General features: G+C 45.4%; 1 protein-coding gene across 1 annotated transcript in view; it reads right to left on the reverse strand.

Moving 5' to 3' along the window:
- Nucleotides 1-25,178, reverse strand: part of DNAH14 (dynein axonemal heavy chain 14) — a 476,940-nt gene that overhangs the window by 24,776 nt on the left and 426,986 nt on the right. Inside the window, exon 84 of the mRNA XM_084624945.1 lies at nt 16,758-16,955. Within this exon, the coding sequence (XP_084481071.1) occupies nt 16,758-16,955 (198 nt within the window). The remainder of the gene's footprint in view (nt 1-16,757; nt 16,956-25,178) is intronic.

A 25,178-nucleotide genomic window follows, 5' to 3' on the forward strand; every position in this document is an offset into this window, starting at 1 on the left:
GAATGGAATTATATTGCAAATACCCTTCTGCTTGACCAGTTACCTGATTAACACATGCATTTATACATGGGTTGGTGGTGGTAGGATTCTTTTATGAGGATTCATTCTGTACTGTTTATATAAAAATAGTATATATCCCTTCCCTCATCTTTCTCTCTATATGTATATGCATGCATGCACGCATGCGTACATTTACACAGACACACACAAAGGAATAAACAGCATAATTTATTCATAAGTTTATATATGGGCCAAAATATCACATATTAATATAAGATAAACCAATTGACCGTCCTTTAAAATAACAAAAAAGGAACAAGACATGGAGAAAATGCAGTATTCTCCTCCTCCCATAAGTGCTGTAAACTTATGTCAATTTACAGGGTGTTTTTGCTTTATATATATGTTAGTTATTTTTAAAATTCAGTAAGAAATATATTTTCAATTAATGCTGTCACTGTGTTGTTCAGATAGTTCTAAGCTAGTAATTCAATTGTTTCTGCATCAGAGTTAACTTTCCTAATTTTTCCTAGCACTTCTGAGCAGCAGAGGTAGCAGTACAAGAGATCTTTCTGGGGGCTACACTTAGCTGTGCAGAAAAGTTTTACTTACTAGTACTATGGTGCTTCAAGAGTTGTCTCTGTGCATTCACACTTATGGGTGTGTTGAGCTGGGGACTTATGTAAAAAGCCATGTCTGCTGGGAGTTGCAGATGTGCTTTTTCATAACAGAATATTCCCCCGCCTGACACCTCAGATCTTTCTCCTGGAATATAAAGCACTCTGAGGCAGAGAGGAAGGCAGGTGGGAAGTGTGACTGAACTCAGGCAACACGTGAAGAACAACAGTTACAAGTAACCAACCCTTCTTTCTTCTTTGAGGGCTTCTGTGCATTCCCCCTTACAGGAGATTAGCAAGCAATGCTCCCATCAGAGGATGGTAGGTGAGGAATTCTAGGCAAAAATGAACCGTAGTACCACCTTACCAAACCAAGCAATGGGACACAATGCCAAATCCAACAAATAGTGCTAAGTAAAAGTTTGAACCCAACTCCATGTTGCTGCTTTGCAAATCTCTACATAGGATCCTATCTTAGACAAGCTAAAGAGGCAGTAGTAAAAGTCCTGGAGTGCACTGTAGCTATGTCCACATGCTGAGTTAGCGTGCAGCAAGCTGACTTGCCAGGCACTAAGTCACTGTGTAGTCATTCTCAGAATGTGTCTTTAAGCCAAGAGATATTGGTCACATACTTTGGTACTACAATGATTGGGAGCCTATATGTGGCGGTCTCATATCTGATGCTAAAAAGGCACTTCTCCTCCAATGGTATACTCCAGAATAACCAGTTACTTTTATTTTTGTTGGTCCCAGTTTTGATCTCATTTTCAGTCTCTCATAATCTTGTTCAGATAGAATAATAACCTGATCTTCTGTGTCCAGGTTGAGTAGAATAATGGTTTCATTCACTGTCACTGGCGGGATCCAGTCCCCCTCATCAGTTTTGCTTGATTCCAGCACACCTATGTAAAACTCCTCAACCAGGTTGTCTTCAACTATATGCTCTTGACTTTTCTGCATTTGGAATCTGCAGCATTTCTGATAGAGCTTCCCAAGGCAAAACACTGTTTAGGGCCATGCTGTGATCCACTTTCCACATAATCTGTATTTACTCTCCCCTCAGCAGTTGCTTTCATAGTGGGTGATTGCATTTTTTGATCTGACCTTTTCTGGCTATATTCTTTTGTATTTAGTGTGTGAATAACCCCTTCTAGGGAATTCAACTCTTTGGCGCGTGCTTTCACAGTTTCCACTGCTTTGCATATACAGAGAGATTTTTCCTCAAGTTAAATCTCGTTCACGGAGCAGTCTCTCTCTTAAAACATTGTCTTTACTGCTATCTTTGACCAGAATCTCTGTCAGCCCATCAAAGTCACAGGTCTCACTGAGCTTCCTTAATTCTGTGACACATTACTCTAAACTATCATTAAGTTTTTTTGTATGCATGTAAAATAATTGTCTCTCTCAAAGGTCTCATTCACAGGCGCAAACTTTCCAAAGTGCCAGTGGGTGCTGGACCCTCCGCTCTGCCCCAGGACCCACTCCCACGCCACCTCTTCTCCCAAGGCCCCACCCCTGCCCCGCCTCCTCCGGCCCAGTTCCATCCCCTCCCTCCAGTGTGACACATACTTGCTCCTCCCCCACTGCCTGCTTCCTGCATGCCAATTGTGGCAGGCAGGAGGAGTGGGGAGAGAGGGGGAGGCGCTGATCTGTGGGGCTGTCCAGCAAGCAGGAGATGCTACTGGAGGTGGGGAGGAGCTGATAGGGGAGCTGTTGGTGGATGCTCAGCACCCACCATTTTTTCCCCATGGGTGCTCCAACCCCAGAGCACGCACGGAGTCGGCGCCTATGGTTTAATTCTTTTTTGGGATGCAATATTCCTCAAATTTGGTCAGTATTTTACTTAAGTTCATGCTTTCACCTTCTTCAAACTTAAAGTTGTTACAAATATCCAATCCTTCCTCCCCAACAATATGCAGAAAGACAGATGATTTCACTTCATCACTTTTCTCCTCTGCCCCTATACAATTCAAATCTCTTTCAGAATTTTTTCCAGTTCTCTGCAACGTGCCTGATAATTGCAGACTGGATGGAGTTTGCAACATGTCCATTTTTTGGTTTTCTTCCCTTCTCAAATGTATCAGATTACTATTCTGCTCAGAAAATATGTACAAAAGCCTTTGTTGTTCTTTGTTTGTTGTTCCACACACTCCTCTTTCCTGTTATCAGTTTCAAACACAGAATTAACCTAAAAATTACTTCCGCCTCTTTCTCATTTGGCACTTCTGACATGATAGAATGATCTTGGAGGTCATTAAACATCAAGCCAGTGAATGAGAAAGGCATAAATGTTTAGTAGAAAACTTGGAAGTGTCCATGGTACACACATACCCTGTGTTCTCCACTCCTGTCGCCAGTGCATGTCTCAAAATTCCTATATTCATAATGCTGTCACTTATGAGGGAGCTTCTCTAAATTATAAATTTTAACAAACATCTCTCTGCAATGAGGAGATCTGGAAGCTTGTCTTTTATTTGTAGTGTCAATGTCTATTCTAAGAACACCAAGGCAGTGTTTGGTGCCAATGCTGATACTAGTGTAGACTACAGTGCTGGAGCAGTCTGTTTTGATAGAGCCTGTGGCGCTGAGATGCTGGGCAGGATGCTCAACCCCACTAGACATATGACTTGGGGAGATTGATGTCAGGCCCAGTATTGTGTGCAGCACCAAGACTGAGGCAATGGGATATTTAATGGAAGACCTCGGCAGAAGAGGCAGACTTTGAAATTCCTGAAGGACTGCTAGGACAGTCTGGCTGAAAGCTTAAGGAAGCCAAGGGCACCTGCACCATCTGTCATTCCTTGTCCAACTAGTGAAGGCATGCCAAATTATAAACTGTGACACAACATGAGCCTCTCCCTGGAACACTAGACACTGAACATGTGTGTCAGTCTCAGGGTTTGTCTACATTACCTGCTGGATCGACAGGCAGCGATAAATCTAGTCTAGACACGATAAATCGACCGCCGAGTGCTCTCCCGTCAACTCCGGTACTCCACGAGGGCAAGAGGTGCAGGCAGGGTTGACAGGAGAGCGTTAGCCATCAACCTACTGCAGTGAAGGCACCGCAGTAAGTAGATCTAAGTACGTCGACTTCAGCTACATTATTCCCATAGCTGAAGTTGCATAACTTAGATCGATCCCCCCACAGTGTAGTCCAGGCCCCAGGAATGAGGGCTGAGCAGTTTGCATACCTTTTGAATCCCCTACCAAGTTTGGGACCTGACATTGTCTTGGGAACAATCCAAGGCAAATTATCCCAACAATTACCCTCTAAATAACCAATAAGAGAAGAAAACAGGCTAACTAGCCAGTCAGGCAGCAGCACAGAGAGCTGCAGCGACACAGGAGCCAGCAAACAGAGCTGTAAACAGGGGAGTTGGAGTGGGAGTTTGTCTTGTGGTGCTTGTTTGGGGTTTGTTTTTGCTGTGGGTGGTGGTGTTTTGGTGCGGTTTGTGTTTCCCAGATTAACAGGATTTAGGTGGGAAGGCCATGACAGAGGCAGCAGTGGGAGTGACCCATGTAGTGGAAGACACAATGAAGATGACTGGATGTGGAAGCTACATGATCCTGGAGGGGGTACCTGGAAAGAGTTTTGTCTGCATGAAGTGTCGTCTGATAGAGCTGATGGAAGAAAAGATCCGAGGACTGGAGATGCAGGTGAAAAGTCTGGTTGAGTTTAGAAGGGGGTTCGAGTGGATTATGGAGCAAAGACATGAGGCAGCTGAAGGGAAAAGCTCAGACTTGCAGATGGAAGCAGGACCGAAGAACTCTGAGGGGAGACTGCTGGGTGAGGAAAGTGGACAGTGGAAGCATGTGACTAAGAGTACCAGGCAGAGGAAAAGATGGGCTAGTGAAGGAGAAATAGAGTTCAAGAAAAGGTTTGCAGAGTTGGAAAATGAAGAAGGGGCTCAGCAAGTGATCACTGAAGGTGGAAGGGCAAGGAAGAAGAGAAGAGCGGCTAGTCCTATAGGAAAAGGGGAAGAGTCAATGGAGACTACACCAAATATGAGCCCCAGGAGGATACAGGATGGGTTGAAGAGGATTACAAGAGTGAACAGGAATGGAAAGAACTTGCAGCCAGAGGGAACAGGGGATAGACTGGAGAATTGCACCGTCACCAGGAAAAGGCAGGTTTACGTGATCGGGGACTCCTTACTGAGAAGAATAGACAGGCCTGTAACCAGAGCTGATCCAGAGAATAGAAGGGTGTGCTGTCTTCCAGGTGCTAAGATACAGGATGTGGACCTGAGGCTGAAAAGGATCTTAAAGGGAACGAGAAAGAATCCACTGATTGTCCTTCATGTGGAAACAAATGATACCAGTAGATTCTCACTGGAACGTATCAAGGGAGACTATGCCAGGCTGGGGAAGACGCTTAAGGAAATCCAGGCTCAGGTGATCTTCAGTGGGATTCTGCCTGTTCCTGGAGAAGGGCAACAAAGGTGTGACAAGATTATGACTATCAATAGATGGCTCAGGCAGTGGTGCTATAAGGAGAGCTGTGGGATGTATGGCCACTGGGAGGCATTCATGGACAGAGGACAGTTCTCTCGGGATGGACTTCATCTGAGTAGGGAAGGAAACAGACTTCTAGGATGGAGGCTGGCACAACTGATTAAGAGAGCTTTCAACTAGGAATTTGGGGGAGATGGTTGGGAGATACCCAGGTAATCTCCATGCCAGATTTTAGCATTGAGAGGGAAGAAAACAAAGTAAGAAAGGATACAGCCGTGGGTAGGAGAATGGACATAAGGAGGAAGGGCAGTGTGGATACCAGTCTAATAGGTCATACTGGCTGTAGAATGTCTGTGCCTAATTGGGTAAAGAATGTGAGCGAGGCCAAACAGCAAAAATTAAGATGTTTGTACACCAATGCGAGGAGCCTAGGTAACAAAATGGAGGAACTAGAGCTACTGGTGCAGGAAGTGAAACCAGATATTATATGCATCTGATGAAGTGAGCTGTAGCTCACGAAAGCTTATGCTCAAATAAATTGGTGAGTCTCTAAGGTGCCACAAGTACTCCTTTTCTTTTTGCAGATATTATAGGGACAACAGAAACATGGTGGAATAGTAGTTATGACTGGACTACAGCTATTGAAGGGTATTTGCTGTTTAGGAAAGATGGAAATAAAGGTAAAGGTGGTGGAGTAGCACTGTATATCAATGATGAGGTAGAATGTAAAGAAATAAGAAGCGATGGGATGGATAAGACAGAGTCTGTCTGGGCAAAAATCACACTGGGGAAAAAACTACTAGAGCCTCTCCTGTGATAGTGCTTGGGGTGTGCTATAGACCGCCGGAATCTAATTTGGATATGGATAGAGCCCTCTTTAATGTTTTTAATGAAGTAAATACTAATGTAAACTGCGTGATCATGGGAGACTTTAACTTCCCAGATAAAGACTGGAGGACGAGTACTAGTAATAATAATAGGGCTCAGATTTTCCTAGATGCGATAGCTGATGGATTCCTTCATCAAGTAGTTGCTGAACCGACTAGAGGGGATGCCATTTTAGATTTGGTTTTGGTGAGTAGTGAGGACCTCACAGAAGAAATGGTTGTAGGGGACAACCTTGGTTCAAGTGATCATGAGCTAATTCAGTTCAAATTGAACGGAAGGATAAACAAAAATAAATCTGCAACTAGGATTTTTGACTTCAAAAGGGCTGACTTTCAAAAATTAAGGAAATTAGTTAGGGAAGTGGATTGGACTGAAGAATTTATGGTCTAAAGGCAGAGGAGGCCTGGGATTACTTCAAGTCAAAGCTGCAGAAGCTATCAGAAGCCTGCATCCCAAGAAAGGGAAAAAATTCATAGGCAGGAATTGTAGACCAAGCTGGATGAGCAAGCATCTCAGAGAGGTGATTTAAAAAAAGCAGAAAGCATACAGGTAGTGGAAGATGGGAGGGATCAGCACGGAAAGCTACTTTATTGTGGTTAGAACATGTAGGGATAAAGTGAGACAGGCTAAAAGTCAAGTAGAGTTGGACCTTGCAAAGGGAATTAAAACCAATAATAAAAGGTTCTATAGCCATATAAATAAGAAGAAAACAAAGAAAGAAGAATGCTAAACCCTGAGGATGGAGTGGAGGTTAAGGATAAACTAGGCATGGCCCAATATCTAAACAAATACTTTGCCTCAGTCTTTAATAAGGCTAAAGAGGATCTTAGGGATAATGGTAGCATGACAAATGGGAATGAGGATATGGAGGTAGATATTACCATATCTGAGGTAGAAGCGAAACTCGAACAGCTTAATGGGATTAAATTGGGGGCCCCAGATAATCTTCATCCAAGAATATTAAAGGAATTGGCACACGAAATTGCAAGCCCATTGGCAAGAATTTTTAATTAATCTGTAAACTCAGGGGTTGTACCGTATGACTGGAGAATTGCTCACATAGTTCCTATTTTTAAGAAAGGGAAAAAAAGTCATCCTGGTAACTACAGGCCTGTTAGTTTGACATCTGCAGTATGCAAGGTCTTGGAAAAAATTTTGAAGGAGAAAGTAGTTAAGGACATTGAGGTCAATGGGAAATGGGACAAAATAAAACATGGTTTTACAAAAGGTAGATCATGCCAAACCAACCTGATCCCCTTCTTTGAGAAATTTCAGAGTAACAGCCGTGTAAGTGAGCTGTAGCTCACGAAAGCTCATGCTCAAATAAACTGGTTAGTCTCTAAGGTGCCACAAGTACTCCTTTTCTTTCTTTGAGAAAGTAACAGATTTTTTAGACAAAGGAAACGCAATGGATATAATTTACCTAGATTTCAGTAAGGCATTTGATACGGTGCCACATGGGGAATTATTAGTTAAATTGGAAAAGACGGGGATCAATATGAAAATTGAAAGGTGGATAAGGAATTGGTTAAAAGGGAGACTACAATGGGTCATACTGAAACGTGAACTGTCAGGCTAGAGGGAGGTTACCAGTGGAGTTCCTCAGGGATCGGTTTTGGTACCAATCTTATTTAATCTTTTTATTACTGACCTCGGCACAAAAAGTGGGAGTGTGCTAATAAAGTTTGCAGACGATACAAAGCTGGGAGGTATTGCCAATTTAGAGAAGGACTGGGATATCATACAGGAGGATCTGGATGACCATGTAAACTGGAGTAATAGTAATAGGATGATATTTAATAGTGAGAAGTGTAAGGTCATGCATTTTGGGATTACTAACAAGAATTTTGAGTTATAAGCTGGGGACGCATCAATTAGCAGTAACAGAGGAGGAGAAGGACCTTGGAGTATTGGTTGACCACAGGATGACTATAAGTTGCCAATGTGATATGACCATGAAAAAAGCTAATGCGGTTTTGGGATGCATCAGGCGAGGTTATTTCCAGTAGAGATAAGGAGGTGTTATACAAGTTATGCAAGGCACTGGTGAGACTTCATCTGGAATACTGTGTGCAGTTCTGGTCTCCCATGTTTAAGAAGGATGAATTCAAACTGGAACAGGTACAGAGAAGGGCTACTAGGATGATCCGAGGAATGGAAAACTTGTCTTATGAAAGGAGACTCAAGGAGCTTGGCTTGTTTAGCCTAACCAAAAGAAGGTTGAGGGGAGATATGATTGCTCTCTATAAATATATCAGAGGGATAAATACCGGAGAGGGAGAGGAATTATTTAAGCTCAGAACCAATGTAGACACAAGAACAAATGGATATAAACTGGCCATCAGGAAGTTTAGACTTGAAATTAGACAAAGGTTTCTAACCATCAGAGGAGTGAAGTTCTGGAACAGCCTTCCAAGGGAAGCAGTGGGGGCAAAAGACCTATCTGGCTTCAAGATTAAACTCAATAAGTTTATGGAGGAGATGGTATGATGGGATAACATGATTTTGGCAATTAATTGATCTTTAACTATTCATGATAAATAGGCCCAATGGCCTGTGATGCCATGTTAGATGGGGTGGGATCTGAGTTACTACAGAGAATTCTTTTCTGGGTATCTGGCTGGTAAATCTTGCTCACATGCTCAGGGTTCGGCTGATCAACATATCTGGGGTCTGGAAGGAATTTTCCTCCAGGACAGATTGGAAGAGGCCCTGGGGGTTTTTCGCCTTCCTCTGTAGCACGGGTCACTTGCTGGAGGATTCTCTGCACCTTGAAGTCTTTAAACCATGATTTGAGGACTTCAATAGCTCAGAGATAGGTGAGAGGTTTATTGCAGAAGTGAGTGGGTGAGATTCTGTGGCCTGCATTGTGCAGGAGGTCAAACTAGATGATCATAATGGTCCCTTCTGACCTTAATATCTATGAGTTTATGAATCTATGAGTCTATGGGTGTGTCTACACTACAAAATTAGATCAAATTTATAGAAGTCGGTTTTTTATAAATTGTTTTTATATAGTCAATTGTGTGTGTCCCCACACAAAATGCTCTAAGTGCATTAAGTGCATTAACTCGGCGGAGTGCTTCCACAGTACCGAGGCTAGCGTCGACTTCCAGAGTGTTGCACTGTGGGCAGCTATCCCACAGTTCCCGCAGTCTCCGCCACCCATTGGAATTCTGGGTTGAGATCCCAATGCCTAATGGGGCAAAAACATTGTCGCAGGTGGTTCTGGTACATGTCGTCAGACCCTCCCTCACTCTGTGAAAGCAACGGCAGACAATTGTTTTGCACCTTTTTCTCCTGAGTTACCTGTGCAGACGCCATACCATGGCAAGCATGGAGCCCACTCAGCTCACTGTCACTGTACGTCTCCTGGGTGCTGGCAGATGCGGTACTGCATTGCTACACAGCAGCAACCCATTGCCTTATGGCAGCAGATGGTGCAGTAGGCCTGATAGCCATCGTCGTCATGTCCGAGGTGCTCCTGGCCACCTCGGTAAGGTGGGTCAGGAGTGCCTGGGCAGACATGGGCGCAGGGACTAAATTAGGAGTGACTCGACCAGGTCATTCTCTTTAGTCCTGCCGGCAGTCCTATTGTACCATCTTACGGCAAGCAGGCAGGAGATGAGGATGGCTACAGTCCTACTGCACTGTCTGCTGCCAGCCAAAGATGTAAAAGATAGATGGAGTGGATCAAAACAAGAAATACACCAGATTTGTTTTGTATTCATTTGATCCCCCCTCCCTCCCTCCATGAAATCAATGGCCAACAATCGTTTCGGTGAGGTCTGTCAGGGGCACCTTGAAAAGTTTAATGGAGATTCAGTCCTGCCTGAAATACCAGGGGGCAGGGATAGCTCAGTGGGTTGAGCTGCTAAACCCAGTGTTTTGAGCTCAATCCTTGAGGGGGCCATTCTGTGTGACAGTTTTTGTTTCTCCTTGATGTAAAGCCACCTCCTTTGTTTATTTTAATTCCCTGTAAGCCAACCCTGTAAGCCATGTCGTCAGTTGCCCCTCCCTCCATCAGAGCAACGGCAGAAAATCATTCCGCGCCTTTTTTCTGTGCAGATGCCATACCATGGCAAGCATGGAGCCTGCTCAGATCACTTTGGCAATTAGGAGCACATTAAACACCACACGCATTATCCAGCAGTATATGCAGCACCAGAACCTGGCAAAGCAAAACCGGGTGAATAGGCGACGTCAGTGCGGTGATGAGGACATGGACAGAGACTTCTCTCAAAGCACGGGCCCTGGCAATGTGGGCATCATGGTGCTAATGGGGCAGGTTCATGCGGTGGAACGCCGATTCTGGGCTTGGGAAACAAGCACAGATTGGTGGGACTGCATTGTGTTGTGGGTCTGGGACGATTCCCAGTGGCTGCGAAACTTTCGCATGCATAAGGGCACTTTCATGGAACTTTGTGACTTGCTTTCCCCTGTCCTGAGGCGCAAGAATATCAAGATGCGAGCAGCCCTCACAGTTGAGAAGTGAGTGGCAATAGCCCTGTGGAAGCTTGCAACACCAGACAGCTACCAGTCAGTCGGGAATCAATTTGGAGTGGGCAAATCTACTGTGGGAGCTGCTGTGATGAAAGTAGCCAACGCAATCAAAGATCTGCTGATATCAAGGGTAGTGACCCTGGGAAATGTGCAGGTCATAGTGGATGGCTTTGCTGCAATAGGATTCCCTAACTGTGGTGGGGCCATAGACGGAACCCATATCCCTATCTTACCACCAGAGCGCGAAGCCGGCGAGTACATAAATCGCAAGTGGTACTTTTCAACAGTGCTGCAAGCACTGGTGGATCACAAGGGACGTTTCACCAACATCAACGTGGGATGGCTGGGAAAGGTACAGCTCGCATCTTCAGGAACTCTGGTCTGTTTCAAAAGCTGCAGGAAGGGACTTTATTCCCAGACCAGAAAATAACCGTTGGGGATGTTGAAGTGTCTATAGTTATCTTTGGGACCCAGCCTACCCCTTAATGCCATGGCTCATGAAGCCATACACAAGAAGCCTGGACAGTAATCAACTACAGGTGGAGCAAGTGAAGAATGGTGGTAGAATGTGCATTTGGATGTTTAAAAGCGTGCTGGCGCAGTTTACTGACTCGGTTAGACCTCAGCAAAACCAATATTCCCATTGTTGTTACTGCTTGCTGTGCGCTCCACAATATCTGTGAGAGTAAGGGGGAGACGTTTATGGCAGGGTGTGAGGTTGAGGCAAATCACCTGGCTGCTGGTTACGCGCATCCAGACACCAGGGTGGTTAGAAGAGCACAGGAGGGAGCGGTGCGCATCAGAGAAGCTTTGAAAACCAGTTTCATGACTGGCCAGGCTACGGTGTGAAAGTTCTATTTGTTTCTCCTTCATGAAACCCTTCCCACTCCTTGGTTCACTCTACTACACTGCAAGCTAACCACCCTCCTCACCTCCCTTCAATCACCACTTGCAGAGCCCTGGGGGACTAACTTGAAGGGGAAAGGAGTCCAGGAGAGCTGGCTGTATTTCAAGGAATCCCTGTTGAGGTTACAGGAACAAAAGATCCCAATGAGTCGAAAGAATAGTAAATATGGCAGGCGACCAGCTTGGCTTAATGGTGAAATCCTAGCGGATCTTAAACATAAAAAAGAAGCTTACAAGAAGTGGAAGGTTGGACATATGACCAGGGAAGAGTATAAAAATATTGCTCGGGCATGTAGGAATGATATCAGGAGGGCCAAATCGCACCTGGAGCTGCAGCTAGCCAGAGATGTTAAGAGTAACAAGAAGGGTTTCTTCAGGTATGTTGGCAACAAGAAAAAAGCCAAGGAAAGTGTGGGCCCCTTACTGAATGATGGAGGCAACCTAGTGACAGAGGATGTGGAAAAAGCTAATGTGCTCAATGCTTTTTTTGCCTCTGTTTTCACTAACAAGGTCAGCTCCCAGACTGCTGCGCTGGGCATCACAAAATGGGGAAGAGATGGCCAGCCCTCTATGGAGATAGAGGTGGTTAGGGACTATTTAGAAAAGCTGGATGTGCACAAGTCCATGGGGCCGGACGAGTTGCATCCGAGAGTGCTGAAGGAATTGGCGGCTGTGATTGCAGAGCCATTGGCCATTATCTTTGAAAACTCGTGGCGAACGGGGGAAGTCCCGGATGACTGGAAAAAGGCTAATGTAGTGCCAATCTTTAAAAAAGGGAAGAAGGAGGATCCTGGGAACTACAGGCCAGTCAGCCTCACCTCAGGCCCTGGAAAAATCATGGAGCAGGTCCTCAAAGAATCAATCCTGAAGCACTTGCATGAGAGGAAAGTGATCAGGAACAGCCAGCATGGATTCACCAAGGGAAGGTCATGCCTGACTAATCTAATTGCCTTCTATGATGAGATTACTGGTTCTGTGGATGAAGGGAAAGCAGTGGATGTATTGTTTCTTGACTTTAGCAAAGCTTTTGACATGGTCTCCCACAGTATTCTTGTCAGCAAGTTAAGGAAGTATGGGCTGGATGAATGCACTATAAGGTGGGTAGAAAGCTGGCTAGATTGTTGGGCTCAACGGGTAGTGATCAATGGCTCCATGTCTAGTTGGCAGCCAGTATCAAGTGGAGTGCCCCAAGGGTCGGTCCTGGGGCCGGTTTTGTTCAATATCTTCATAAATGATCTGGAGGATGGTGTGGATTGCACTCTCAGCAAATTTGCGGATGATACTAAACTGGGAGGAGTGGTAGATACGCTGGAGGGGAGGGATAGGATACAGAAGCACCTAGACAAATTGGAGGATTGGGCCAAAAGAAATCTGATGAGGTTCAATAAGGATAAGTGCAGGGTCCTGCACTTAGGACGGAAGAACCCAATGCACAGCTACAGACTAGGGACCGAATGGCTAGGCAGCAGTTCTGCGGAAAAGGACCTAGGGGTGACAGTGGACGAGAAGCTGGATATGAGTCAGCAGTGTGCCCTTGTTGCCAAGAAGGCCAATGGCATTTTGGGATGTATAAGTAGGGGCATAGCGAGCAGATCGAGGGACGTGATTGTTCCCCTCTATTCGACATTGGTGAGGCCTCATCTGGAGTACCGTGTCCAGTTTTGGGCCCCACACTACAAGAAGGATGTGGATAAATTGGAGAGAGTCCAGCGAAGGGCAACAAAAATGATTAGGGGTCTGGAACACATGACTTATGAGGAGAGGCTGAGGGAGCTGGGATTGTTTAGCCTGCAGAAGAGAAGAATGAGGGGGGATTTGATAGCTGCTTTCAACTACCTGAAAGGGGGTTCCAAAGAGGATGGCTCTAGACTGTTCTCAATGGTAGCAGATGACAGAACGAGGAGTAATGGTCTCAAGTTGCAGTGGGGGAGGTTTAGATTGGATATTAGGAAAAACTTTTTCACTAAGAGGGTGGTGAAACACTGGAATGCGTTACCTAGGGAGGTGGTAGAATCCCCTTCCTTAGAGGTTTTTAAGGTCAGGCTTGACAAAGCCCTGGCTGGGATGATTTAACTGGGAATTGGTCCTGCTTCGAGCAGGGGGTTGGACTAGATGACCTTCTGGGGTCCCTTCCAACCCTGATATTCTATGATTCTAAGTCATTGTTGCTTCACATTCATGCATTCTTTATTAATTCATCACAGAAATAGGGGGATAACTGCCAAGGTAGCCCGGGAGGGTTGGTGGAGGAGGGAAGGAAAAGGCCACACAGCACTTCAAAAGTTTAAAACTTTAAAACTTATTGAATGCCAGCCTTCTGTTGCTTGGGCAATCCTGTGGGGTGGAGTGACTGGGTGGCCGGAGGCCCCCGAACCGCTTTATTGGGCGTCTCGGTGTGGAGGCTATGGAACTTGGGGAGGAGGGTGGTTGGTTACACAGGGGCTGTAGCGGTGGTCTGTGCTCTTGCTGCCTTTCCTGCAGCTCAACCGTATGCTGGAGCATATCAGTTTGATCCTCCGGCAGCCTCAACATTGAATCCTGCCTCCTCTCATCACGCTGCTGCCACCTTTCAGCTTCAGCCCTCTCTTCAGCCCACCACTTACTCTCTTCAGCCCGCCACCTCTCCTCCCGGTCATTTTGTGCTTTCCTGCATTCTGACATTGTCTGCCTCCACGCATTCGTCTGTGCTCTGTCAATGTGGGAGGACAGCATGAGCTCAGAGAACATTTCATCACGAGTGTGTTTTTTTCGCCTTCTAATCTTCGCTAGCCTCTGGGAAGGAGAAGATCCTGTGATCCTTGAAACACATGCAGCTGCTGGAGAAAAAAAAGGGACAGTGGTATTTAAAAAGACACATTTTATAGAAGAAGGGGTACACTCTTTCACGGTAAACCTTGCTGTTAACATTACCTACATAGCACATGTGCTTTCGTTCCAAGGTCGCATTTTGCCTCCTCCAACCACGTGGCTAAACCTTCCCCCCTTCCTCCTCCCCGTGGCTAACAGTGGTGAACATTTCTGTTCAGCCACAGGCAAACAGCCCAGCAGGAACGGCCACCTCTGAATGTCCCCGTAAGAAAAGCACCCTATTTCAAACAGGTGACCATGAATGATATCACTCTCCTGAGGATAACACAGAGAGATAAAGAACGGATGTTGTTTGAACGCCAGCAAACATACACTGCAATGCTTTGCTCTGCAATGATTTCTGACTATGTGCTATTGGCCTGGAGTGGTAAAGTGTCCTACCATGGCGGATGGAATAAGGCTGCCCTCCCCAGAAACCTTTTGCAAAGGCTTTGGAAGTACATCCAGGAGAGCTTTATGGAGATGTCCCTGGAGGATTTCCGCTCCATCCCCAGACACGTTAACAGACTTTTCCAGTAGCTGTACTGGCTGTGAATGCCAGGGCAAATTAATCATTAAACATGCTTGCTTTTCAACCATGAATACTATTTTAAAAGGTACACTCACCAGAGGTCCCTTCTCCACTTGGCGGGTCCGGGAGGCAGCCTTGGGTGGGTTCGGGGAGTACTGGCTCCAGGTCCAGGGTGAGAAACAGTTTCTGGCTGTTGGGAAAACTGGTTTCTCCACTTGCTTGCTGTGAGCTATCTACAACCTCCTCCTCCTCATCTTCCTCGTCCCCAAAACCTGCTTCCATGTTGCCTCCATCTCCATTGAAGGAATTAAACAACACGGTTGGGGTAGTGGTGGCTGAACCCCCTAAAATGGCATGCAGCTCATCATAGAAGTGGCATGTTTGGGGCTCTGACCCAGAGCGGCCGTTTGCCTCTCTGGTTTTCTGGTAGGCTTGCCGTAGATCCTTAAGTTTCATGCGGCACTGCTTCGCATCCCTGTTATGGTCTCTGTCCTTCATGCCCTGGGAGATTTTGACAAATGTTTTGGCATTTCGTAAACTGGAACGGAGTGCTGATAGCAGATTCCTCTCCCCATACAGTAATCAGATCCCGTACCTCACGTTCAGTCCATGCTGGAGCTCTTTTGCGATTCTGGGACTCCATCATGGAGCTTGACATGCTGGCCAAACAGGAAATGAAATTCAAAAGTTCGCGGGCCTTTTCCTGTCTACCTGGCCAGTGCATCTGAATTGAGAGTGCTGTCCAGAGTGGTCACAATGGAGCACTCTGGGATAGCTCCCGGAGGCCAATACCGTCTAATTGCATCCACAGTACCCCAAATTCGACCCGGCAAGGCCGATTTCAGCGCTAATCCCCTTGTCAGGGGTGGAATAAGGAAATCGATTTTAAGAGCCCTTTAAGTAAAAAAAAGGGCTTTGTTGTGTGGATGGGTGCAGGGTTAAATCGATTTAACGCTGCTAAATTCGACCTCAATTCCTAGTGTAGACCAGGACTATGACACAACAGATAGTTCCATTTAGCTCTTGGCAGCTAAGGAACTGAGATGGTCAAGGGGATGCACTCCCTTATGTCAATGGAGCCGATGATATCCTAGCACAAAAGCGCTCCTGCATTCCATAATCGACGTAACTCTTTTCTATCATTCTGCAGATCGATGCTAGAGGTGCTAGATCTCCTAAATGGGAATTCACAGAAGCCCTTGAAGAATCAATTTTTTTTCTCAAAAATGCTACATTGGTTTTGCTATAAACAGGCTTTAGTTTAATTTCTACTCACAATAAATTCCCATGCTCCTCAGGGGTAACTTGTTTCCGAGTAAATGCCTGTATCCCTGCTTAGCTAGAGGATCTTAAAAGGATCAAATGCCATTTCATATCCCAGTACATATATCTGACTATAATTATAAGACATTATAATGTATTTTAAAGTGTGATTGTAATCTCACTACCACACTGTGCCATTTTTCAATACCCCTTTGTAGTTAAACATCACATCACATGATTTTTTTAAAAAATGTGGGGGGTCATTTTGTTATTGGTACCACAGCAAAGCAGGACCCAGGAGCTAACAGTGTGCAAATAAATCCTTCTGTTGCTCATTTCCAGAAGTTTGCCACTAAGTCAGTCACATGCAAACGCATAAAATGACAGTGGTGCATTTTGACCATAGAGATGCACCTTGAGCTCTTATTTTATTTACAAAAATTCATACAAGTATGGTAATCAAAGTGTGCCACTGTAATTCAGATCAATGCAACTAAGTATACTGTATTTCACCAACCATTTCCAAAAAACATATACAAGTGCATGTATACAATTTTAATCTGAATGATGAGAGCCTTCTGTGCCATAGTAAAGTTTAACAATTAATTGCTGTTCAAAATTTAGATTTGGAAACCCATATTCTGAAGTTCAGTAATTTATAAGGCTGAAAATATTTGATGCAGTATAAAGCTACAACTTATTACAACACTTGAGAATAGTGAGAGATAAAATATTTTTCCTACCCCATCACTAGAGTAAGCGAAACCCTCCTGCAATACAACAGGGTTATAGAAATTGTTCAGAATGCTGAGCAAGCAACGACGGTCCCAGTGGTCAGTCACACGACCTCCATAGACTACCTCTCCAGTCAGATAACACATTGCTTGCCAAGGAATCTCTTCTTTGTTTGCCAGAAGCATCCCCAAGATCTGTATGGAAACCTTTGGAGGAAAAGATTGAAGTTAAGCATTAGTACTGTTACTTTAACTTGACTCTTGTTAAAGAGAGTGGTCACTTTGGATGGGCTATTACCAGCAGGAGAGTGAGTTTGTGTGTGGGGGGGGGCGGAGGGTGAGAAAACCTGGATTTGTGCTGGAAATGGCCCAACTTGATGATCACTTTAGATAAGCTATTACCAGCAGGAGAGTGGGGTGGGAGGAGGTATTGTTTCATGGTCTCTGTGTATATAATGTCTTCTGCAGTTTCCACGGTATGCATCCGATGAAGTGAGCTGTAGCTCACGAAAGCTCATGCTCAAATAAATTGGTTAGTCTCTAAGGTGCCACAAGTACTCCTTTTCTTCCTGTGGTTATGTTATCATCATCAGAACCTCATGATATAGGTGAATCCTTCAAGAACACCCTCCTAGCTGCATACTAACTATAAAAACAGATTAAAATAAAATATTGGTGCGCCAATAGGTGTATTTGCACTTTCTGTGCCTCAGATCAGAGATTTTAGGTAGCAGTGTCCATTTGACTCTGCTTTCTCCTCGTCTTATGCCCTGCATCAGGGCTATATAGCGCTTTGCAGGCAAACCATCCTCAGTTCCTTCTCTATCACAGAGCTTATTGGTAAGAACTCCAAGCAAGCAGGAGGAGGGCAGGTAGTGGAGCACCCACAGGGACATACATCTTGAAGAACCACAGTTACTGCACAAGGTGAGTAAACTTATCTTCTTCGAGTCCCTACAGGTGCTCCACTGCAGGTGACTCCGCAGCAGTGCCCCAATGGAGGGGTGGGGCTTAGGAATTGAGTCTAGAATTGAGGATAAGACAGTGGACCAAATATGGCATTGGACATTGATTCTGCATGACGTTCAGCAAATGTATGAGCAGATGTCCAAGTCAGTGCTCTGCACATTTCTGTGACTGGAATGTTTTTGAGGAAGTCTGTGGAAGTGGAGAGAGATCTCATGGAGTGCATTCATCCCCTAGGAGGAGGCTGAATGTTGTGAGAATGATAGCAATAGGTAATGCAGTCCGATATCCATCTAGACAGTCTTTGTTTACCAATTGAGGATCTCTTAGCTCTGTCTGCAATGGAGAGAAATAGTATGGGAGCTTTCCTGAAGGACTTAGTGCTATCGAAATAGAAGGCTAGTGGTCTCCTGACATCATGTGTGTAATGTCGCCTCCCTTTTGTCCCAGTGTGGTTTATATGAAAGTCTGAAGGTATTTTTGGTAGGAACTTGGGGTACGGTCATAGTGTAACCTTGTCTCTGAAAAAGATTATAAACGGGGGGGAGGGGAGGTTATGCCATTCGAGCCCCTATCTCTACCACTCTCCGAGCGGAAGTAATGGATACTAGGAATGTGGTTTTCATGAAGAGAGCTGATGGGCATGGGTTCAAAGGGAGGCTTTGTAAGGCACCTGAGGACAAGGTTGAGATCCCATACCGATGTAGGTCATTTGATTTCTGGGAAGAGGTTACTCATTCCCTTGAGAATTCTTCTTGTGAAAGGATCAGCAAAACCAGAACAACCCTCTATCTTATGATGGAAGACAGTGATGGCTGCAAGATGCACCTTTATGGAGTTTGCAGATAATCCTGACATCTTTAGTTCTAGGATGTAATCTCACACAAGTGGTAGTGGAGAGGATGTAGAAGTACTGCGTCTCAAGTCACCAGAGTTAGAATCTCTTCCACCTTTGAACATACATGTGAAAGTAGTTTGCTTCCTGAGATGTAACAGTATCACCTTTATATACTCCGAACAGACCATTTCCAAGCTTTGGAACTAGCAAAGGGCCATGCCTTGAGCTGGAGATTGGGGTGGTGTACCTAGCTAGTGTCCTGAGAGAGGAAATGAGGAACAGGCTGGAGAGTGATTGGTTGGCACATCGCCAGTTGAGTAGGTATGGAAATCTTTATCACTATAATTCTGTTGATTTTCTGATTCCACAATCTAAGCAGGAGAATGATGTGACACTCAAGAACTTGAATTAAGTGACTTACATGTATGCTCCATGTATTGTGGGGAACTCATCCTGAATGTTGCAGATACTGTGATCATGGGGGTCAATATGCCACAGTTGAGGATCTTATGGGTGACACACATTCACCCAACTTGGAGGATACCAAGGAAAGTAATTAGGAGTTAAATCTTTACATTCATAAGGCTAGTTTGTATTGCCTTTACTGTTATTGTTTTTTTTGTTGCTGACTTGCTCTATTCTTCAGTGAAGGCTTCCTGCTGAAGTCTAAAGAGGAATCGGATGATGGCAATCCTTTTATTGATGGGATAAGAAATGGTTACTCACCCTGTGCAGTAACTGTCCTTCGAGATGTGTGTCCCTATGGGTACTCCACTCTAGGTGATTACTGAGCAGTACGCTCTAAGGTGGAGGGGGCTTCTGAGTTGAATCCAGTACAGCAGAAAGTACAATCGAGCTGAATATCGTGTCACAGTGGAGTCATGGGTGATTGCATAGTGTTCAGAGAACGTACACACAGAAGCCCAAGTGGCAGCTTTACATATTTTGATGATTGGTACGTTATTAAGGAAGGCCGTGGAGGAGGCGACGAACCTTGTTGAATAGGTGTATATGAGTGAGGGCGGCTCAGTGTTATGAGATGGGTAGCAGGAGTTAACGCAGTGTGAAATCCATTTGGAAGGTCTTTGGCTAGAAAGTGCCAACCCCTTTGATCTGTCTGCTATCAAGATGAATAACTTTTCGGTCTTTCTGAAGGGTTTTGTTCTGTCTAGACAAAAGGCCAGAGCTCTTCTGACATCCAGGGTATGCAGTACTGCATCCTGGGGGTTCAGATGCAGTATGAAGTAGAAGACGGGCAAGTGAATTGTCTGACTGAGGTGGCATGCAGAAGAGATCTTAGGTAAAAATTTGGTGTGAGGTCGAAGCGTGACCTTGTCCTTAAAAAACAATGCGAAAAGGGGATATGCCATCAGGGCCTTTAGCTCACCAAACCATCATGCCAACGTGATGGCTATCAGAAATGGTGTCTTTGTCAACAGATGGAGTAGTGAACAAGAAGCCAGAGGTTCAAAAGGAAGTCTTGTGAGGCATTTAAGGACCAGATTGAGGTCCCATATTGGAGATGGATGTTGGACCACTGGGTAGAGGTTTCCAAGCCCTTTTAGGAACCATCCTGTGGTTAGGAGGCTAAAGATAGAACAGCCCTGAATGGGGGTGTGTGAAAGGCTGTGATGGCTACCAGGTGGACTCTTATTGAACTAATCAATAAACCGGAAGTTTTTAGGGCTAAGGTATAATCTAGTATATCTGGAAGTGATGCAATCATTGGTGAATGCTGTCTATGGCCACACCAACTGGCAAAATGTGTCCATTTCTGACAATACATGTAGCAAGTAGATTGTTTCCTAGGGTGTAGTAGCACTCTTTTTACTTGCTGAACAGGTGATCTCTACCCCAGTGAGCCCTCTCTTAATCATGTTTGAGAGGAAACATCTTGAAATTGGGGTGAAGAATTCTCCCGCGGTCTTAGGAGAGGAGGTGGGGAGTGTTGTGAAGAATGATTAGACAGCAAACAGCCAGCTGTAGGAAGTAAGGAAACCACATTTGCCTGGGCTAGGTGGGGGTTATTAGGATGACTTGGCCCTATTCTTTTTTTGTTTTGAGCAATGTCTTTCCTATTAGAGGAGTTGGAGGGAACATATACAGTAGGGTTGATGACCACTGAAGCTGAAAAGCATCCCTTAAGGATTCGGAACCCAATCCGCTCCTCGAGCATACGTGGGTGCATTTCTTGTTTGCTTCTGTGGTGAACAGATCTATCTGGAGAGTGCCCCACTGGTGGAATATGGGATGTAATATGTTGGGATTTATTTCCCATTCATGGTCTTGGAAGAAGTGTCTGCTGAGTGCATCCACAGTAATATTCTGGATTCCTGCTAGACAGGCTGTTGTGATAGTAATACGGTTTTGTATGCACCAATTCCAAACTCTGACTGCCTTGGTGCAAAGGGATGGGGAACTTGCTCCCCCCTGGAGGTCAATGTAAAACGTGCATGATATATTTTCCATCATGATTTTTATGTGCTTGCCTTTGATTAGCAGTAGGAATCAGAGACCGGTGCATCTTACTGCCCTGAGTTCCAGGAGATTGATATGTAGCATCATCTCCTTGCTTTGGATCATGTGAGTTTCTAGATGTGCTCCCCAGCCTAACAGAGAGGTATCCATTGTTATAAGACCATTGGGGAAGGATTTGTGAATGGAACTCCTGTGCACACATTGTGATGGTTCTTCCACCAATTGAGAGATTGTTTCACAAAGGCAGGTATGGAAAGGAGCATATGTAGACTGTGTCTGGGGAGCAAGTAAACGGTTCTGAGTCATCCTTGGAAGCAGTGCATTCAAAGTCTGGTGTACTGAAGTTGGTGGCTGACATGTAATTCAGTAATTGAATGTAGTTCCTGACCATGGTTTGTGGACTGAGTTGAATCATGTTTGCTACATTGGTGAGGGCTACGAACCTGTGTTGAGAAAGGTAGGCTCTTGCCATCACTGAATTGTGCCTCTATGAATTTTGGGCTCTGTTCCAGGGTCAATGTTGATTTTTGTATATTCAGTTGTAGACCCAATTAGAGGAAGAGGCCTTTCTTGTGGAGTTGGGCTGCTACCACTGATATGATCTTTGAAAAGACCATTGGGGCAGATAATAGGCTGAAGGGGAGCACTCATTTTTTAAAGTAATCCTGGCCAATAACAAAGAGGAGGAACCATTTGTGGGATGAATGGCTAGATGCATAGTGATGTGGAAATATGCACTGTTGCTAGCAGTCTTTGTGCCTTCAATTTGTAATTTCTAAGTTTAACAAAGGCACACTCACGTCTCGCGAGCACCCCATGGCCAAGTGCACACTCACTTTCTCTCTTTGGTGGGTCTTCAGTGACTCAGTCCTGTGGCCAAATCATACACAGTCTGTCTACAGGGGCCTTTTCAGTGCCCTCTGTAATGCCTCTCTCAGTTTGTCCCTGCTCTGGAATAGAGAGGTGCCTCAGGGCTCCTTCCCTGAAGGCAATGTGTTTGCCCTCTCAGGGCCTTTCTGGCCCCAGGTCTTCAGCTGGGCCACTACAGTTCAGTTTCCCCTCTGAGGTGCCTCTAAGTCCAGGCCACTTCCCTCAGTGACTAATGGGGGGTTGGGAGGACCGAGGTGCCCGCCCACTAGTCCAGGTCCCAGCTCAGGGACCCTGTAAATAGCAGCTGTTGCTGTGTCCCTTTATATAAGTTGCGCTGCTGCTCTAATTCCCTGGGCCACTTCCCTGTGGCATCTTCACCCTTACTTCAGGGCCTTGTCTTGATGGAATCCCTGCAAGCAGCCTAAGGCTCCTTCTCGCTCTTCCCGGTTCTGGCAGAACTACCTCATGTGTGCAGCTCCCTCAGCCAGCCACACACCATCCATGCCCCCTCCAGCTCTACCAAGGAACTGAATTTGTACTGGCCCTGCAGCTCTTCTTATACTAGTGTGCTGGGCCCTGATTAGCTGCTCTAGGCAGGTTGGAGGACCTCTCTACTGCCCTTTTCTGGGGTGGGGTGTGACAGGGTCACAAAGCCTGCAGCAGGGGGCCTCAGAGCCTAGTCCACCCCATCACACTAAGCCAACAGTGTCTTGAAGTTTGAGGGCTGAAAACCAATCCCCTTGCTCTAGTGAAGGAATTATCACTGCAAACATCACTATTTTGAATTTCCGCACCTTCACATAGATGTTGAGTAGTCTCATATCTAGGATGAGTATCCAACCTCCACTCTTTTTTGATACCAGGAAGTACCTTGAATAAACCCCCTTCCCTCTGTGCTGCATGGGGACTGATTCTAGAGCTCCCAAACATAAGATAGTGTCTATTTCTTGGTGAAGCATGCTCTCATTAAAGACGTCCCTGAAGAGGGATGGAGAAGGGGGAAGTGAAGTTAAGTGTATTGAATAATCTGTGGAAAAGATCTCCAAGACCCACTTGTCTGTAGTGATTAACTCCCAGGCTCGCTTAAAGTCCTGAAGGTGTTTGCCAAAGGAAGGAAGGCTCGTGAACTGGTGCAGCAGGAGAGGATGAGGATGGTAGTTCACACTGTCAACAGACATGCCAAAATTGCTGTTTGGAAGTGGATGGGTGTGAGGCAGAAGGCTGAGAAGTGGATAGTTTCCTTCTCTGAAACCTCTGCCTTCTTAGGCGTGGTTCATATCATAGGCGCTGACTCTGTAGGTGCTCTGGGGCAGGAGCACCCACGGGGAAAAAATGGTGAGTGCAGAGCATCCACCGGCAGCTCCCCTATCAGCTCCCCCCCACCAAGGGCCCCATGGTCATATCAGCGCCTTCCCCTCCCTCCTTTCCCACACCTCCCACCCACCACAATCAGCTGTTTTGCGACGTGCAGGCAGGAGGCTGGGAGGGAGGGGGAGTAAGCGGGACAGGGGTGGAGTGGGGGTTGAGTGGGGGAAGAGGCAGGGCAGGGGTGAAGCAGGAAGAGGAGGAACTTGCGTGGGGCCTTTAGGGAAGGGTGGAGTGGGGGTAGGGCCTGGGGTTGAGCACCCCCCAACATTTAGAAAAGTCGGCACCTGTGGTTCATTTGCCCTCTGAGGGGGGACGAATTGGATTGGGCGGGATCTTTGTGCTGTCTGAGACTTGCCGAGTTTTCTCTTGTATGAAGGGGTATAAATGCCAAGAGAATGCAAAGTCACTCTGGAATCCTTCAATATTCACAGAGGCTCATCCATCAAATCTGTGAACCATTTAGAACCATTGAAAGGAAGGTTCTTGACCATGGTTTGAACCTCCTTAGGGAAACCAGAGAGCTGGAGCCAGGAGGCTCTTCTCATTACCACTGCTGTGGCAACTGAAAGAGTGGTGGCATCAGCAGCATCAAGGGAGGCTTGCAACATTGTTCTAGCCAATAGTCAGGCCTCTGCCACAATCACTTAAAACTGCTCCCTGTGTTCTGCTAATAGGTGGTTGACAAAGGAGGTGAGTTTGGTAAAGCAGATGTGGTAATATTTTGCCATCAAGGCCTAATAATTGGCAATTCTGAACTGAAGAGAGGCTGAGGAGTAAGCCTTTCTTCCTAATAGATCCAGGCACTTGTGATCTTTATCATGTGGTGCTGATTTAGCATGGTGCTGCCCACCACATTCCTTCACCACATCTACTATCAGGGAGTTAAGTGAGAGGTGGGAAAATAAAAACTCTGAGTCCTTTGCTGAGATGTAATACTTCCTGTCTGCTCTTTTACATGTAGGGGGAATGGAAGCTAGTGTTTGCCAAACAATCTTTGCTAGATCTAAAAGAGCCTCATTAACAGGTAAGTCTATAAGGGCCTCTGGAGGTGGAGGATATCAAGCTGCTTATGATGAGGCCCCATAACTTCCATTTAGTTTGGACTAATTCAGTCTCCCTTTTGTAATGTTTCCTATCAACATTTGTTATTATCTGTTACTGTGACATCTTTTGAACGTTCACATACTTTTTACAGTTGAGCCCACAATTAGGGTAAATTGGTAGGTTCAATTATCACCATAGAGCTCAGCGCTGTTGTATCTAAACTAAAAACCTACTGCCTGAGGAGAATAAAAAACAAAATTAAAATGTATCTTTTAAAAAAGTAGAATAACAGAATTCATTAGTGTTACTAAGTTCCAATTACTAAAAAGTAACTACTACCCTCTCTAAGCAACAAGTAACTATAAAATGGATATTCATGTTGTTCCATCTGCTCTGCCTAGGGTGGTTGCAAAGAACTGAGTGGAAGTTAGGGTCTCAGGCTCTTTATACCCTTGGGAAGGGGAGCATGAGGGCACGCAGAGTGTGAATGCGAGCCCTGCTGCACACTGCTAGTGAAAATATTGCAAACTATTGCGCTGGGGTGCCCAACACACCATGAGTGGGATCCACATGTGCAGTGATCAAAGAAGAACAATTACCTGTTGGCTTCAGGAATTATGGAGTCTTTGTTTCTCCACAGAGTTTTCATGATCCATACCACTAGTGGTATTGGAAGGAATATGGGGTACCCTTCCTGTATTGTAGGGAAAAATGATACATGGTGGTCTTCCATAATCTTCTCTTTTTCAGATACATCTATAAATACTTAATGATCACTGGGTTCTTCCCAGGTCTGACCCTGGAAAGTTTACTTTTTATTTTAAACTTATTGGGATTTTGTCTCCCAGAAACTGAATAGTTCCTGG

This window comes from Lepidochelys olivacea (assembly GCF_965140295.1).
Source record: "Lepidochelys olivacea isolate rLepOli2 genome assembly, chromosome: 3".
Taxonomy (NCBI): Eukaryota; Metazoa; Chordata; order Testudines; family Cheloniidae; genus Lepidochelys; species Lepidochelys olivacea.